The following is a 19,101-nucleotide window of genomic DNA, read 5'->3' as shown; positions in this document are numbered from 1 at the left end:
TTTGCCAGAGGAAATGAATGGACAAAGCATCTGTAAACACTGAGCCTTTATTGAGATGGACTGAACTTGAAACACCCCATGAAGTGCTGCTCAATCTGGTCTCCTTTTCCTTAGTGAGATTCCCGAGCCTGTTTAATTGATTTCAAAATCTCTTCATTGGGTCATGTTAATAATGTAAACGGTTATGCTAATTAATGGCCTGTCTGTTCTAATTAAGATATGTAAAACAACAAGGTTTAAGAATTGTCCAGTGCCACATTTCATTCGCAGAAAGAACAAACTCTAATGACCGTTAACTTTGAAACTTTGTAACGACACTAATCTGATCTGTGATCAGTGTGTTGTTCTACTCTGTTCATTCCACCAATGTTTTGTATTTTGTATTTTGCTTGGAATGATTGATTGTAATGGTTGTCTCAATCCGGCCCTTGAAAGTAACAGAAGCTGATTCTTAAACAAATAAATCTTTGAATTGAAAAAAATTGAAATTGTTTTCAAATTCCTCCCTCAAATTCACCCCTCCCAATCTCTGTAATCTCTTCCATTTCCACAACCCTCTGAGGTACCTGTTCCTGTCTAATTCTGGCTGTTTGAGAATCCCTGATTTCAATTGCTCCACCATCAGTGGCCTTACCTTCAGTTGCCTAAGCCCCAAGCTCTGGAATTCCCTTCCTGCACTTCTCTGCCCCTCAACTTTGCTTTTCTCCTTTAAGATCCTCTTTAAAATCTACCTTCTTGACCAAGTTTTTGGCCATCTGCCTTAAAAGTACCTTATGTACCTCAGTGTTAAACTTTCCTTCCAGACTCCTGTCAAGCACCTTGGGACGCTTTGTCACATTAAAAGGCACTATATAAATACAAGTTGTTGTTGTTAGTGGGGACATCAGGAGGAGGATTATATGTATTGTCCACTCAGCACTTCTGGCTGATGATGGTTGCAAATGCTTCAGCCTTGTCTTTTGCACTCACATGTTGGGTTCCTCCATCGTCGAGGATGAAGGTGCTCATGGAGCCTCACCAATCATCACTGGATATGGCAAAGCTGGAGAATTTTGATCTGACCTGTTGGTTCTGGAATTTCTTAGCTCTACCTATAGCATGCTGCTTTCACTGTTCAGCATGCATGTAGTCCTGAGTTGTTGCTTCACCAGGTTGGCATCTCATTTATGTGCATGCCTGGTGATGTTCCTGACATGCTTGGACCCCTGGCTTGATGGTAATGGTAGAATGAGGGATATACCAGGCCATGTGGTTACAGATTGTGGCTGAATACATTTCTGCTGCTGATGATAACCCACAATGTCTCATGGATGGCCAGATTTGAGTTGCTAGATATGTTTTTAATCTATCAATAGTTCCTCAGTATAAAGACAGGACTTTGTTTCAACAAGGACTGTGTGGTGATCACTCCTACCATAATAAAATGGGCAGATGCATTTGCGACAGGTGGATTGGTGAGAACAAGGTCACAAAGTTTGTCCCACCACTGGCCACAGGTCCATTCTGGCAGCTGTATCCTTCAGGACCTGGCCAGTTCAGTCAGCAGTGGTGCCACTGAGCTATTCTTGGTGATGTACATTGAATTCCCCCACACAGAGTACATTTTGTGCCCTTGTTACCCACAATGCTTCTTCCAAGTGATGTTTCGTATAGAGGAGTACCGAGTTATCAACTGAAGGAGGGCTTTCAGTAACAATCAGGAATTTTCCTTGCCCATCTTTTAATGATGCCAGAAGACTTAATTGGGTTTGTATTTACTGTTGAGAACTCCCAGGGCCCAGGTTTTAGTCTAATGCTAGTTTTCCATAGAGATTTTGATCCATTGAATGGTTAGCTAGGCCATTTTACAGGGGACTTAAGAGTCAACCAGGGGTCTGGTATCACTTATAAGCCAAATCAGGCAAGGGTAGGAAATTTCCATTCTTAAAGACAGTAGTGAACCAGATGGGCTTTAATAACAATTTGGTAGTTTCATGGTTATCATTGCTGACCTTTTTATTTAATTAAATTTAAATTCCCCAGCAGGATTTGATCTCATGCCAGATTATTAGTCAAGGAGCTAGATTACTCACCCAGTAACATAACCACTATGCTACCTACCATACTCCTCATAAAGTTTGCAATAGAGAAAATAAGACTGTGATCTTATGTAGGAATAGGGTGCAGACATGATGAATCTTGAGAAACTGTTTACCAAGTGCCTGTAAACAATGGGTTGTGGATAAAGCTTTGCGAGGAAAGATGAATGGATTTGTATGGCTAATGAACTGTGTATTCACGCTTTGGTAAGTTGTAAACATTGTAGCATCTTCTGGATGCTGGTTGACCTGTTTCCTTGTCTCATTGTTAATGTAAAGCAATGGTCTCTGCACCTGCACATTCCTATTTGGGTATGTGCACTATTTTATTAGGAGAGGCTGTGTGGAGTTTCCAAGAGGAACAAGTTTCTCATAGATTTCCAATGCTAAACATGGGGTGGGTTCTGCCCAAACACAGGAAACAGCAAGAGCTGCTTTCAAAGCAATGAACGGTATTAATGGCCTCTCTCTCTCTCTTTCACTATTTTTGCAAATCCAGCCACTGGAGGAAATTAAGAGATTTGATGAACATTACAATCAGATTAAACCAGGTTTTCCGTGGGATTTGTTTTCAGTATGTGTGGCGTTGTTGCCCTAGAACAGGGTTGTGAAAGGGCCTGGGGCAGGTAAGATGACGAATCTATTTGTCAAGTTTCATCGGTCGCTCACGTGACCGTCAGTACTTAGCCCAATGGAAGGTACCATTCCGGCGAATGTGCACTGGGGGGGTTGATGATAACGGCCTGGCAATAAACAAAGCGACGACGACTTACCTTCCCGAGAGACTTGCAGAAAGCAGCAGAGATGGGTGTAGATATTTATCTTGTTTTGTCAGGATTGAGTTTGAAACGGGTTGAAGTGAATATCAGGGGAGCCTTCACCCTCGCCTTCCCCGCTTGTAGTGGGACTGTCCATGGAACGCTCGGCCAGCCGGATCGAACGTTCAGTAACAATATTCTTTGATACGTGTCGGGGCGAGTGTTGCAAAAGCTTCTGTGTTCCTTCCGATCTTTATGTCCCTTTGTTAACCCGCAAATCGCGGCAGAGATGTCCACCCCAGCACGGAGGCGCCTAATGAGGGACTTTAAACGGTAGGAGGGAGGCTGGGCTGGGGCAGGCATTTCTCTCTCTCACCTCCCCCCCCCCCCCCACTTAACATGGCGCCGCTTTGACTTTTAAATACGGAAACGCAAGCGGGGCCGCTGGCTCTGATCAAGGGAGATGTGTTCGCTTTGGCTGTGTGTGTTTGTTTTTTAATCCCCTTCCCTCTCCTCTTCCGCCCCCCCGATTCCAGGTTGCAGGAGGATCCTCCAGCCGGTGTGAGTGGAGCGCCCTCGGAAAACAACATCATGGTGTGGAATGCAGTGATATTCGGGTGAGTGAGGACTTCTCTCTCTGGAGGGTTTGAGGCCTGGGGATAGTTTCTCTCTCTCCTTCTCTACCAGTAAATATTTCCCTATGCCTGTTGTCCCCTGGCCCAGCAAAGATTCCCTAACTTCCTTCTGTGCTGTAGTTAAGCTGCTGAGGTGGAGTTTTATAACCTTATAAATGACTATTATATACGTTCCCTGCACACTTCAAAACTAGGTGGTTCAGGATCTGATGGGAAGCTACAGTAATAGACTCGTTTGAAGTGCTCTACCTGTTAGATAGTACATCCGGGCGCGTTGGTTCGACCTTCTAAGTACTGATGCGGGGATCAGTATATATTTGTAACGATGTTTTTTTTCTCCCCCCACCCCGTGCAGGCCGGAGGGAACCCCTTTTGAAGACGGTAAGTCAGCATCCAGAAGAAACATGCTTGCGAATACAATATTATCTTGTAATCTGGTAAAATGCCTTCCTTTTCAGTCCAGGTGTTTGGGGTGACGGGACTATTTGAAAGGATCGACAGACTGTTGATTGTGATCTGATACCAATGGCGGTGACCAAAATACAATGCAGTAGGGTAATTAAAGACGGGAGGAAAGTTAGGACACTGACAAAAAAATATACTCTTGTTTACAAGCAGCCACGTTTTCTGTTTATAGGAATGATGAGTCTTAAGTTATATGCCTCAATTCAAATGCGGATCACTCCCTTCGAAACAAAGACAGTGACTGAGTTTATGGGGAGCAGCTTCCTGGTTTAGTTGGAGGACAGGGAGAAAGTAGTTTTCCTTGCAATTACAAGTGTTTTTTTAGAAACTACTCTACTTCAAATGTATTACTGAGTATGTAAATTTTGACCTATAGCTGTGGAGCATCACACAGTGACACTGTTAGGTGTGAGCTTTTACTTTCTCGCAATTTAGAAATAGAAATTGGGAGGTAGCTGGTGTCAATTAATTACTCCTACATCCTTTTATATCGACTGGAGCAGAGAAGTATATAGAAGTGTGGCATTTAAGCAGAAATGTAGAAGTGCTTTTTTTGATGATTGTCATTCAGATGTGCAGCTAATGTTGGCTAAAAAAAATTAACATGGCGATCTGGGCATTTAAGTTAGTGAAGTATAATCCTGTGTTTTTTCTGTAACATTCTGTAAATGTTGTAATTTGATATCAGGATATGTGCTGTGATGCAGATCACAGTACATTTGGCAGTACTGTTTGTGTGTTGCAATGTGTGTAATGATATGACTGAATATTCACCAATTTAAATTCAGGTAAGAATTTGTCAGTGTAAATGTTTCTTTTATGCTCTAATTAGGAGCCAGCTGATGGAAGTGAGGAACTGGAAAGAAATCTGAGTCTGCATTATTTGACAAAATAAATGGATGTTCATGTTCAGACTGGGATTCAGATGTAACTATATCTGAATTGGCCATTCCAATAGATCAATCAAAATGAATACTTCTAAAGTTTGAGTCCACATTTGATGGGAATAGTGTTAACTCTTTTGAAATTTTTTGTCAAGAGTCACTTAAGTGTTGCGATACACTGAGCCACAGATTGATGGAACCTGGGTTCACAACATGATGAGCTCCAGGTTTTGCTTGTTCCACTGCAGAAAGCTGCCAGAAAGAGAGAAACGATGGAAGCAGCAGTTTTTTTTCTTCTGTTGGGCTTTATTCACATGCTCTGTGGTATTTGAAATAGCCATTTCATTTTGGAATTCACATGCCTCCTTTTGTTGGTGAACAAAAAAATAAAAGGGTTAGCTGCACTCACTAGGTTCAACATCCTGCAGACAGGCAGGCAATGAACCAGCCCAACAGAGATCTGGTAATAGAGTTGAAAAGCAAGTTGTATTATGATATGCACATGAAAGGGAAAAACTTGTGTGGCTATGGAAGAGCTGGGGAGAGGGATTATTAATAGAATCTATAGCACAGAAATGGGCCATTCAGCCCAACTTGTCCATGATGACACTTATACTATACACCAACCACCTCTCATCTGTCTTCATCTAACCTCATTGGTATACCCTTCTGCTCCTTCCTTGCTTATGCTTGTCTAGCTTCCTCTTCACTGCATCTATGCTTTTTACCTTAAGACCATAAGATATAGGAGCAGAAATTAGGCCATTTGGCCCATCGAGTCTGCTCCGCCATTCAATCATGGCTGATAGGTTTCTCAACCCCATTCTCCCGCCTTCTTCCCATAACCTTTGATCCCCTTACCAATCAAGAACATATCTACCTCAGTCTTAAGTACACTCAATGACCTGGCCTCCAAGCCTTCTGTGGCAATGAATTCCATAGATTCATCACTCTCTGGCTAAAGAAGTTTCTCCTCATCTCTGTTCTAAAAGGTCTTCCCTTTACTCTGAGGCTGTGCCCTTGGGTCCTAGTCTCTCCTACTAATGGAAACATCTTCCCCATGTCCACTCTATCCAGGCCTTTCAGTAATCTGTAAGTTTCAATCAGATACCCCCTCTTCCTTCTAAACTCCATCGAGTATAGACGTTCCTCATATGTTAAGCCTTTCATTCCTGGGATCATTCTCGTGAACCTCCTCTGGACCCTCTCCAGGGCCAGAACATCCTTCCTGAGATACGGGACCCAAAATTGTTCACAATATTCTAAATATGGTCTGTCCAGAGCCTTATAAAGCCTCAGCAGCACATCCCTGCTTTTATATTTAGTCCTCTTGAAATAAATGGCAACATTGCATTTGCCTTCCTAACTACTGACTCAACCTGCAAGTTAACCTTAAAAGAATCCTGGACTAGGACTCCCAAGTCCCTTTACACTCTAGATTTCTGAATTCTCTCCCCATTTAGAAAATATGCCTCTTCTTCCTACCAAAGTGCATGACCTCACACTTCCCCACGTTGTATTCCATCTGCCACTTCTTTGCCCATTCTCCTAACCTGTCCAAATCCTTCTGCAGCCTCCCCAATACTACCTGTCCCTCCACCTATCTTTGTATCATCTGCAAACTTAGCCAGGATGCCCCCAGTTCCTTCATCTAGATCATTAATGTATAAAGTGAAAAGTTGTGGTCCCAACACTGACCCCTGCGGAACTCCACTAATCACCGGCTGCCATCCTGAGAAGGACTCCCTTATTCCCACTCTCTGCCTCCTGCCAGACAGCCAATCTTCTATCCATGCTAGTACCTTGCCTCTAACACCATGGACTCTTATCTTACTGAGCAGCCTCCTCTGCGGCACCTTGTCAAACTCATTGTGGTGGGGAGTCCCACATTCTTACCATTCTCTGAGCAAAGATTTAAATTTACTAGTGGCTATCTTATTTCTAATTTTAGCTCTAACTCTAATTTGTGTGGAAACACTTATTCCACATCTACCCCACAAACCTTTTCATTACCCTAAAGAGTTCTATCAGGTCATCCCTCAGCTTTTTGCTCTCTAAAGAGAACACCAACTGGCTCAGTCTTTCCTGACAGTTATAAGCTCTCCATCTATTAATCTTTTTTCACTTTATCCAATACCTCAATATCGTCTTTATAACATGGAAACCAGAATTATGCCCAGTACTCCATGTGGTCTAGCAAAGGTTGTATACAATTTTAACATGATTTCTCTTTTACATTCCATTAGTCTAGAAATGAACCCCAGTGCTTGGTTTGCTTTTTTTTAATACCTTTATTAACCTGCGTCGCTACTTTTTAGTGACATGTGTATCAGTCTATGGTGCAAATTGTAAGCATTGCTTTCCAAGAGCTGGTACAGGCACATTGGACCAAAAGACTGCCTCCTGGGCTGGAAGATTGAGTATCAGCAGATAGGAGGCAGGAAATTTTTTCCTCCATCCCTGAAGTTAGATTCTTACTAGAGAGCAATTGTTGGTACATTGACAGAATCATTCTTTTTTTTTATATGGCTCAGTGATGAACGTTGGCTAACCACTTGAATCAGGAGGTAGTATTATTGAGCCAGATTCCAAACTGTACCCAATATGCAGAGAGTTATTTTTCAACATGGTAACTAAACTGATATTAAGGCAAGAAGGGATGCATGGCATTTTGGCTTCTTGTTTGTGTGCCCCCCCACCCCCCCTTCCACCCTCATGTCCCCAGCCAAGAGGTCATTTTAGTGCTGCCCTAATGATTTTTAAAAATATTCTTTCTTGTGGTGTGGGTGTCGTTGGCAAGGCCAGCATTTGTTGCCCATCCCTAATTACCCATGAGAAGGTTGTAGAGACCTGTCATCTTGAACCACTGCAGTCCATCTAGTGCAGATACATCTACAGTGCTGCTGGGAAGGTAGTTCCAAGGTTTTGATCCCACAACAGTGAAGGAACAGCAATATAGTTCCAAGTCAAAATCAACTAACTCAAAACTTGGCCCCCAGATGGTGGACTTGCATTGCAGGGTCATGGGGTGGTTGGGGGCAGGGGCTGATGAGCTGGTTCTAGTTTTGTTTAAATAATTTGTAAGCTGAATTTAGGAACGATAATTTTCATTATAAAATCTGGCACTCTGACAACTACTGGAATTTGTCTGATTTCTAAGTCATGGTGAAGGAGTTTCATTTTATCTCCCTGCTCTTGAGTATAGACCATTCTCTGATGAAAAGTAGAGCCAATGGGTTTGCTGCTTGCTTTTTCCTGGAACATGCAGGTGCCCTTTTGGTGAATCATGTTTCTTCCTGTGGGAATATGTTTGGCATGTCTTGAGATCAGGAAACTTGTTGCATCTATGCAATTCAACTAAACTACATGATTTTTTAAAGTTGTCAGTAGAAAAAGTAATGTACAGTTGTGAACAATTTTTATTCAGTGTAACAGTAATGAATCCTTTCTGTCTTTTAAAGCACTTATTTTCTCATTCCAGGTACTTTTAAGCTCACAATAGAATTCACAGAAGAATACCCAAACAAGCCACCCACAGTTAGATTTGTTTCAAAAATGTTTCACCCAAATGGTATGTGAATGAAATGCTAGTGTTTATTGGCATTAATTTACTTCAGATGCACCGTAATAAATAGTCTGATGGTAGAGAAAATGACTGCATTAGTGTGTGTACTTTGTACTTGGAAATGATGCCAACCATGAAGGAAGCTGATATCTGTTTTCTACTACAAGTCTCATTTGACCATGTCCTTGGGGTGGGTGGTGGTGGTAGGAATTCTCCTGTTGTTTCCTCTGTAGCTGTCCTTTTTGCATCATGAGTTTTGTCTTCACACCAGCATGGTGGCACAAAGCCCTCCTCTCACCTCCTGTTTAGCCACGGTCTCCAAAGTGCATCTTTGCTGTAGCCTTAAAGTGCCACTGTTGTCTCCTGTTTTCTTCTGCCAGTCTCCAGTTTTCATTTAAAAAAAACCTGTTTAGACAACTATACATAATTTATTCTAACATGTCCAGCCCAACAAAGCTGAGTTTTGATGATTGTACCCCTAATGCTGATGCTGTAAGCACATTCCAGTACTTTGCATTTGGAGGAAATGAACATATTTTGTGGGAAAATAGCCACTTTTTAAAAATTTGAACTCTTGACTTTAGTCAGGATACAGAATGTTCATGCCAGAAAATGGAATACCTACTTTCAAGCACAGAATGTCTGTGATGACTCTCTCTCCAGGTTAAATATAGAATAATACTTCTATCAGGCATGGTGTGGTTAGTGGACTTCTCTGCATTGCACCAGTGAGACATTTTACCCATTTCTCACACTGGCCATCCTGTGAAATGAGGGATGGTTTTGTGCTGTGGGCTTGTGCCCACTAGGCAGATTGAGACTGACTTACTATGTCCCATTAAAAGTAGACAGAGGAGATAGTTTGTCCTTGAAACCTAGACTAGAGATGAAACGTTATTGGTTCAAGCCTGTGTCCCTCCAGTAGGTATGGAAATGAGCACTTTACCAGCAAGCCTGATCTTGAGAAGACATGTTTTTTGCAGCCCATCTTTTCAGCTTCAGGCAACACCTGGAAGGTGGAAGGAAATGGCAATATGAAGTAACGCACACCTGTGCTATTTGCCACCAGCTGGGAGATCTGGGAAACAAAGTACTGTCTGAGTTGAAGAGCTGGAGGAAAGAAACTAGTCTTTCAAAATTATAAGATGAGGCTAGAAAAAGCTCTAACTGCAAAATAAATCATGTGCATCAATGACCTCAGCCCCTGTAATTGACCTAATGGTTAACTCATATGTATTAGTTCCATCAGTATTGAATGTTCTTTGTTAGAGGCAATCAAACAAAATAAGAATGCAACCAAAAATGTTTTGGATGTATTTTAAAGAATATGCTTTTAAAGGTATCTTTAAAGCCACCCTTTTTTGCATATTTGTGATGATCGGTGCAGTATTTTTTTTTCATTCTTTCAGGGGATCTGGGCATTGCTGGCAAGGCCAGCATTTATTACCCATCCCTAATTGCCCTTGAACTGAATAGCTTGCTAGCCCATTTCAGAGGACAGTTAAGGATCATCCACATTCCTGTGGGTCTGGAGTCACATGTAGGCCAGACTGGGTAAGGATGGCAGATTTCCTTCCCTAAAGAACATTGGTGAGCCAGATGGGTTTTTATAACGATTGATAGTTTCATGGTCATCATTACTGAGACTAGCTCTCAATTCCAGATTTTATTAATTGAATTTAGATTCCACCAGCTGCCATGGTGGGATTTGAACCCATGTCCCCAGAGCATTAGCCTGGGCCTTTGGATTACTAGTCCAGTGACATTATCACTACACCATGATCTCCCCCTAATCTCGTTTCATCCCTTTTGTGACCTGATATTTATAATTATTTCACTTGTGCCAGACTCTAGAAATGTTGCTTGACTTCAAGGTCAGGTTCAAAAATAAAAGTAGAGCAGTGTTTTGAACAATCCTGAACTTTTCAATGCAGGAAATTCTAACCTATGTGGACAAACTGCTTTGAAAGACAGATGGGTTTTGATGTTTTCAGTTCTGTTGCCAAAATAGATTTTCGCATTTTAATGTGTAGCAAAAGGGATGTTGTTGTCCCGATTCAAGTCTGAATTGTATTTCATGTTGGCAGTAAGTGTTGCTGAGTCCAATGCTATTGCATTATTAAATACAGGTGTTTTTTAAATGTGTAGTTTTCATTTCAATTTCTGATTTTGAATTTATGAAGCGCTCAAACAACATTTAATGGTTGCCATAGTTTAAAGAAGGGTGAAGTCTTGAATCAGTTAGCATCGAATATTTTATCTTAACATGTATTTTCTGTAGTCTATGCAGATGGCAGTATATGTCTGGATATACTGCAGAATCGCTGGAGTCCAACATATGATGTGTCTTCAATCTTAACATCTATACAGGTAATTATATCATGTTTATTTTTGAAGTTGCCCCTTTACCCTACCTAGTTTTATAGCACTGTGGAGGAAGCCTCCTCCAAAGACTTTTCTCTTTTAATCTGTAGCTCATCATTTTGAAGTGCAAGGGATTCTCTATACCATCCCCCACCCACAGCACTTTGCCACGTTAGGATGTATCTGCCTCTATGTACCAGCACACGGTGTCCTGATTGAGACTGGAACTTACTGTATGATGAAATTGCAGAAACAAATGCATGTTGTAACACTTTGAGACAACATACCAAAAATTACTGATCCAATGCTGTTCACTTTTTACAAGAAAAATAATTTGTTTCTGCCATGCTGAATGTGTTAACTCAATAAGATGTAGCCCTACAGGCATTGACAACCCTTGGGTATCCCAACCAAGTGGCCATTTTATATTTCACAAATATACTTTATTCATAACATTTGTAAAGATACCCTGGCTGGTTGGAGTCCTAGCACAAAGGAAGATGGTTTTGTTTGTTGGAGGTCAGTCATCTCAGCTTCAGGACATCACTATAGGAGTTCCTCGGGGTAGAATCCTCGGCCCAACCATCTTCAGCTGCTTCATCAATGACCTTCCTTCCATCATAAGGTCAGAAGTGGGGATGTTCGTTGATGATTGCACAATGTTCAGCACCATTCGCGACTCCTCAGATATTGAAGCCGCCCATGTCCAAATGCAGCAAGAGCTGGACAATATTCAGACTTGGGCTGACAAGTGGCAAGTAACATTCGCACCACACAAGTGCCAGGCAATGGCCATCTCCAGCAAGAGAATCCAACAGTTGCCCCTTGACGTTCAGTGGCATTAACATCATTGAATCCCCCACTATCAACATCCTTGGGTTTACCATTGACCAGAAACTGAACTGGACTAGCCATATAAATACCGTGGCTACAAGAGCAGTTCAGAGACTAGGAATTATGTGATGACTAACTTGCCTTCTGACTCCCCAAAGGCTGCCCTCCATCTACAAGGCACAAGTCAGGAGTGTGATGGAATACTCCCACTTCCCTGGATGAGTGCAACTCCCACAACACAAGATGCTTGACAAAGCAGCCTGCTTGATTGGTACCACATCCACAAACATTCACTCCCTCCACCACCAACGCACTGTAGCGGCAGTGTGAACCATCTACAAGATGCACTGCAAGAATTCACCAAGACTTCTTAGATAGCACCTTCCAAACCCATGACCACTATCATCAGGAAGGACAAGGATAGCAGATAGATGGAACATCACCACCTGGAAGTTCCTCTTCAAGTCACTCACCATCCTGACTTGGAAATATATTGCTATTCCTTCATTTTACTGGGTCAAAATCCTGGAACTCCCTTCCTAACAGCACTATGGGTGCACCTACACCACATGAAGTGCAGCGGTTCAAGAAGACAGCTCACCATCACCTTCTCAACGGAAACTAGGGATGGGCAATAAGTGCTGGCCCAGCCAGTGAAGCCCACATCCCGCGAATGAATAAAAAAAAAAGTTCATTATATGAACTGTTGACATGTAATGTCATGAACATGAAGATCGGTTTCACTTTGCTATGTGGCACTCTGAGGTGCCTCACTGCAGCTTATAATCGCAATATTTATTTCATGTTGAACCTACAACCCGAGGCATTTTACATGGTTTCCAGCCCCTTGGGTATAACTGTAGTGGGAGGGCCTTAGTGGCCTTTCCCCATTGAGCCTTTGTGGTGACTGCCCCCCATTTTAGTGTGTCCCTCAGGATCTTGGAATGTGTTTGTCTGCAATACTTTAGTCAATGACAGCTTTTTGCACTGAAGAGTAGCAAGTTTCAGTTAGGCCAAAAAGCATCTTTCACCAAGTTGATGATCCTCCAGCAGCAGCTGATGTTATCTTGGAGTGCATCCCTGGGAACAGCCTGTGGAGCATAGAGCCTGCGTTACAGAGCAGTCCGGACTGAACCTCAAAACTACTTCATCTCTTTCCTGACCTGCTTTGCAAAGGCATATTCCAGTAGGAGTGGGTGATGGTCTTTTCCCCACCACAGCCGCCTTGAGGGCAGCAGATGGAGTGGGTAAGACTCCGAGTGTGCAGGAAGGACCTGATGGGGAGAGCACTTCTCACCACCACTGTCCTGGTACTCGATTGAGAGTGCTGGCGATGAAATATTCCCCCAAATGGCTTTGGATTGTCTGCTCAGGGAATCATCCAACAGGATCCACCATTTCCATTTCTCTGAGGGCCTCAAGGATGTTATGTGCGGCATACTGCTGATGGACTTGTGGTCAAAGGTGTTTCTCTGCATAAACTTTTCCATGAGGTGGTATGACACACACTCCAACGGACTGCAGTGTTCTGCAGTAATGTGACCAGACCTATCCTTCACAACACCGAGGGTAGATAAAACCTCAGCAAGGAGTGATGTTTGGTGTTTGTGTACTGAGGGTCTGTGCACAGCTTGATGCAGCCATATATGAAGGTAGCCATCAGGATGAGTGTGATATTTGGATATGTTTTGTTGGCTGTTTTCTCCCTCTTTGCCTAGAGATTTGTACTTCATTTCCCTGCCAATACTGTCCATTTTTGATCTCCAGACAATAGAAGCTGGCATGGGTGACTGTCACAGTGGATGAGCAGGGTATGGGCCAGACCTGTGCCACGTAGAGCAACACCGAGAGTGCCTTGCACTCATCGACCAGGTTCTTTCTTGCAGTGGAGAGTGGGCATCGTTCCCACATGCTCAGTTTGTTTCACCATGGCTACATGTTCCTTCCAGTTTATGGCCCACAACTCAGCTTCCATCAACCATATCCCTAGCACCTTCAGGTAGTCTGATATGAAGGTGAGGAAGACAAAGGATCGTTTGACCCAGTTCACAAAGAACATGGCCACCTCCTTGCTGTGATTTACTTTGGCTCCTGAGGTCAGTTCAGACTGGTTGCAGATGCTCATCAGTCTGCGAGCTGACAGTGGATCTGAGCAGAAGACATCATCCATGTGCAGGGAGGCTTTGACCTGAGTGCCTCCGCTGCCTGGGATTGTCATTCCTCTTATGCCTGCCTGTTTTCTGATGGATTCAGTAAAAGGTTTGATGCAGCACATGCGCAAGACTGGGAGAAAGGGTGACCCTGCCTGATTTAAGATTTGATCAGAATTTTCTGATCAAACTGGATTCTGATTCCCACCCAATGATTTAAACTGCGCTACTGACCATCATGTAGAACAGTTAGGTCCAATTGCAGAATCCCTCCAGTGTAAAACTAGAGAGAGCATGATGGGTTGAATAACATAATGTGCAATTTCTGTGACACAAGATTTTACTGAACTGAGGGATGTTTATGTTGGGAATCAAACTCTTTTCCCTTTCTGCTCTGCCCAACTGTGTGTCTCAAACCCCCAACCTCAAAAGTAGAACACAATTGCACAAGGTGACACTTTCACTGCCTGTTATCAGTAAGACTGGCCTCCAGATAGGTTGCCAATTGGCACTAGATTAAGAACAGTTTATCATGTTGCAAGCTATGCCTGCTAGGAACATGAGACTGCTCAAACCCTGTTTCAGGTGGATCCTTTGTAAGTAGAGCAGATTTTTTATCCCTTCAGCCTTGGCTTAATTCAGGTCCAAGAGGTGAAAGGCCAGTGGCTAATCCATTGTTACCCAGCTTCCAGCTAACCCTAACCTTTGTCAGTTGTTCTAACTGCCTTACTTGCCAAAATTACAAAGACTGCTTCCGAAGCTGTTCCCACAAATTGCTGGACACTTTGCATAGCTCCACTGTTAACCTGGCAAAAACGTCAGCTCACCATCACCCTCCTCTGCATATCAACAAATTACTGGATTTGTGCTGTAAATACAGTGACTGCAGCGCAATTAGTTTAAGCTCTGGTGCAATTAGTTTAAGGTCTGGTAATGTTGCAGTGAGCCTGTTAATGATGTGATTTATGGTCCTGACATTCCACTCTCCTTTGAGGCCCAGATACGGGACAGTGAATCTGTGCAGTCTCACTCCCACAGGTAGTAAATTGTTAGAGGGCTTTTAAAAATAAAAATTAAACTTTTCTAGAAGTCTTATTTTTCCGAATCTGATCTTTCTTCCTAACTCTTGCCTCTAATATAGCCTATTTCTTTGTCTTTTGCTCTGTTTTGTTTTCTGTCCATATAATTAAGTAGGTGGGTAGTTGGATCTTGCGTTCAAGATACCCATGTTGCAGCGTTGTGCATTATCAGTTTGCAGTACAAAATATGGAAGGGCGCGGTTGAGAAAGAAAGCCAATTCACAGTATTCACCATGAGATAAGCTGCTCCAACAATTTCTAGGCCAATGTAATGACTCCATTCTGACAGTGATTTAGATTTTGCTTTACATATAGGAGGACTAAGCATCCGGGGGTTGTATCAGTTCTAGCTGGCATTGATTAAACTACTCTTAAGTCAGTGGTTCTGAGCAGTGATAGCCTTTTAGTTCAGGTAGGCAACTGATACAAATCTGAAAGTCCTGAACCCGAAGTCAGCTGGAACTTGTTGGGATGAGTGGGTGATCTGATGATGTGATTTATTTATTTAGAGCATTGTTTTCTTCCTCGCCGTCTCTAGTGGTATGCTCACTTCACTTGAACAGACACGTTGGATGTTAGTTATCCCTTGTATTTTCCTCCAGTCTCGATGTCCACTTCCAGCTGGATAGTGGACAGAAGGAAGAGATTGGCTAGCTATGCCTCACCCCCAAGCCAAGGGCATCAGGGCTGGCTAATTGATCTCAGTGGTTGAAATGTTGAAGCAAACTCGACATGAACAATTGATTTGGCATGTTTGGCTCAGCTGATTCAGGCCCAAATTATTTCAGCACTGGGAAGTAGAGCCTGAAACATTATTTGACAACTTGGCTCTGCACAAGCCCAGCTTAATTATGTAAGGATTTCTCTTAATTATAACTTAGTCGGCAGCAGTGAAACATCACTAAGATTTACACTGAGCAGAAAGAGTTTGTCTGTACTTTCATGTGGATAACATACAATCTCCTGAAAAGCACTACACTGTCCCAACTTACTGTCAGCTTGTAATGATGTGGGTTATTACAAAGGTTTGGGCTTTGTCTGTTTAGGAATGACCAGTGTCATGAATGGTATCACAGAAATTAAACTATTGCAAGGGGAGGAATGTCTTTATAGGATTTGAACCATGATCATAACCTTAAATTAGAGCCTGATCATTCAGGGGTGATGTTGGAAAGCCCTTCTTCGCATGAAAGGTGGTGGAAGTTTCCTCCAAAAAGCTATTGAGGCTACGGAGGTCAGTTGAAAATTGCCAATTAGGCGTAGGTATTGAGCTTATGGAGTCGAGGTAGATTTGAGATGCAGGTCAGCCATGATCTAATGCAAGTGGTGAAACAAACTTCATTCCCATCCCCTTTTGCTCCATACTCATGTTTGAGCTAGTGGTTTTTAATTTTATTGCTGCAAGATGCCAGCTTAGTTAATGAGCTTCATGTTCTGGTGATAGAATCTACCTTGTATTGTTTCAAAATCATCAGGCTACAAATACAAACTGTGCAAATATGTTTATTGAGTTTCATTTGTGTTGTTGAAATATTGCCCACTATATATTTAATATGGCTGCTATAGTACTAGATTTTCTTGTGCTGTTTTCCCAAATGTGGATGACTGCCTATTCACAAAGTCATTTATGGCTTAGAAGGAGGCCATCTGGCCCATCTAGTCCATGCCAGTTCCCCATGGTGCAATCCAATCAGTCCCACTCCCCACTTGGTCCCTGTAGCCCTGAAAGTTTATTTCCTTCAAGTGCCCATCCAATTCCCTTTTGAAATCATTCTCTGCTTCCACCACCCTTGTGGGCAGTGAGTTCCAGGTCGTTAGCAGCCGCTGTATAAATAGAGAACTGAATGGGAGTGACTTATATAAACATTTACAGCACAGGAGGCCATTCGGCCTGTCATATCTGCGCTGGTCAACAAAAATCTGAATACACTAATCCCATTTTCCAGCGTTTGGCCCATAACCCTAGAGGCTATAGCAACACAAGTGAATATCTAAATACATCTTGTATGTTATGAGAGTTTCTGACTCAGCCACCCTTTCAGGCAGTGATTTCCAGACTCCCACCACCCTCTGGGTGAAAACATTTCTGCTCCACTCCCCTCTGCCTTCTACGTCTTATCTTAAATCTATGCCCCCTGGTTATTGACCCCTCTATTAATGGAAAAAGTGCCTTCCTATCCATCCTATCTATGTCCCTCAATCTTGTATACCCCTATCAGGTCCCCTCTCAACCTTCGCTGCTCCAAGGAAAACAACCTCAGCCAATCCAATCTTTCCTCATAGCTCAGACCTTCCAGCCCAGGCAGCACGTTGGTAAATCTCCTCTGCACCGTCTCCAATCACATCCTTCTTATAACGTAGTGACCAGAACTGCATGCACTACTCCAGTTATGGCTTAACCAGTGTTTTATACAGTTCCAGAATAACCTCCCTGTTCTTGTATTCTATGCCTCGGTTAATGAAGGCAAGTATCCCATATGCGTTCTTAACTACCTTATCTACCTGTCCCACTACCTTCAGGGATCTGTGGATATGCGCACCAAGGTCCAGCTGATCTTCAGTACTTTCCAGGGTCCTACCATTCATAATGTAATCCCTTGCCTTGTTGGCCCTTGCCAAGTGCATTACCTCACACGTCTTTCCAGGTTGAATTCCATTTGCCACTGCTCTGTCCACCTGACCAGTCCATTGATATCCTCCTGCAGTTTTTGGCTATCTGTGGTTGGGGTCTGGCTAGGGTGTGGGGGAGGAGGATACTGCATCCAAAATTAGGTAATCTTAATATTTACATTTTAAAAGGAAATTGCAATGAGTTTTTTTATGTATAACTACATGGGTTGTGTTGCTGTTGTTAAGTTGTTTTATTTTTGTTTTTTTTATAGTCTTTATTGGATGAGCCGAATCCGAATAGCCCAGCCAACAGTCAGGCTGCACAGCTATACCAGGAGAACAAACGGGAATATGAAAAGCGGGTATCTGCAATAGTGGAACAGAGCTGGCGGGATTGTTGACCCAGCCTAGTGCCTACGAACACTGTCAGGCCATGGAAATCATGAAGCATTTGAGTCCTTCTCGTTCTAGCATCATCGCATTATTTTGCAAGCTAAATTGCTACAATGCTGCCACCCGTCTGAAGCCTTTTTCCCTGGACGTTGAGTCAAAACACATGTTGAAGTGCATGCACTGTACCTGGGGCACTTGCCAAGGAATTTTTAATTTCACTTTCATCTATGGTCATCCACCTTTCCTGATGGTCTTTCATAGTCTGTCTGGGCAGTATCAGGCACATAAAATAAAGGTGCACTGTAACACATACAGTGTCATTTGCATTGCATATTTTGTGCAGCTTCTATGTATAGCCCAGTGAATGGATTTTTCGAGGTTGGAAGAACACTGATCTGCCCCAACCAAAATCCACCATAACAGTGAGAAGTCTAACTATAAATTACCAGTGGGTCAATGTCACTTCTGTTTATGCAACAGATGTGTGCCTCTTCTCTGAAGCCAGCACTGTAGTTCTTGGCCAGAAGAACTCTTACTAGAAGGTGCTAGTCTATATATTTAAAAAAAAAAACAATTTTTGAACTTTTTGATAAAATGTCCGGGGTACTGGAGCTTAGCAGGGTGGTCACTCTTGTGACTGTGTTTCTAGTTCTCTGTAGTTCTGTTGTGAGTGTAGGTATGTGTGTGTGAGAGCTGTTGCTGCATGCTTTGTTTTACTTTCCTCTCAATTAAATGAAGTGCTTTTCACTTTGTCAAGAATTACAGCCATCAATAATCCCATTAGTTAAGTTAGACCAAACTTGTATATTCAGATACCTAATGCAGTGATGTGGGATATGGGATGAGACCCTGTACCTTGTATTGTCTGATGTTCTAAAGTACTTTTTTTCTGCACATTAGTCTTTTGAAGTGACAGTATAACTTTGCACTATAGTAACCCATGTAAGAAACTGTACATTTTCTCACTACTTGTAAATAAAACTGCAACCTTAATATTGTGTCTTGTGTGACTAAACATTGGCTTACTGACCTGCTCAGCAAGCTTCCATTTTAATAATTGAAGCACACAATTGTAAAATATAAATGTAAGGGTTTGAGGGTGGTGAAGGCATAGACTTATCAGAGTTATTCTCTTGAAGTGTAAATGTCTCTAAGAGATTGCATTTCAGGCTGTACCTTGGTCTAACCTGTTTTATTTCAGATCTAGTGGGTAGTTTATAGTTGTACTTACGAGTGGTTACATTGGTGCTTAGTTCATAAGTCTGTCAATTATTTCTTGGGCAATT

General features: G+C 42.5%; 1 protein-coding gene across 1 annotated transcript; it reads left to right on the top strand.

Moving 5' to 3' along the window:
• Positions 1 to 2,984: 2,984 nt before the first annotated feature.
• On the top strand, positions 2,985 to 18,808 carry ube2a (ubiquitin-conjugating enzyme E2A (RAD6 homolog)). Its single transcript, XM_041195566.1, has 6 exons — positions 2,985 to 3,169; positions 3,373 to 3,453; positions 3,827 to 3,852; positions 8,302 to 8,391; positions 10,667 to 10,755; positions 17,695 to 18,808. Exons 1-6 carry the CDS (start codon positions 3,126 to 3,128, stop codon positions 17,821 to 17,823), a joined length of 459 nt encoding a protein of 152 aa, XP_041051500.1. The 5' UTR covers positions 2,985 to 3,125; the 3' UTR covers positions 17,824 to 18,808.
• Positions 18,809 to 19,101: the final 293 nt, after the last annotated feature.

The sequence above is a fragment of the Carcharodon carcharias genome, chromosome 9 (genome assembly GCF_017639515.1).
Source record: "Carcharodon carcharias isolate sCarCar2 chromosome 9, sCarCar2.pri, whole genome shotgun sequence".
Taxonomy (NCBI): Eukaryota; Metazoa; Chordata; class Chondrichthyes; order Lamniformes; family Lamnidae; genus Carcharodon; species Carcharodon carcharias.
Note: the sequence above shows the minus strand (reverse complement) of the source record. Positions and strands in the feature narration are given on the sequence as shown.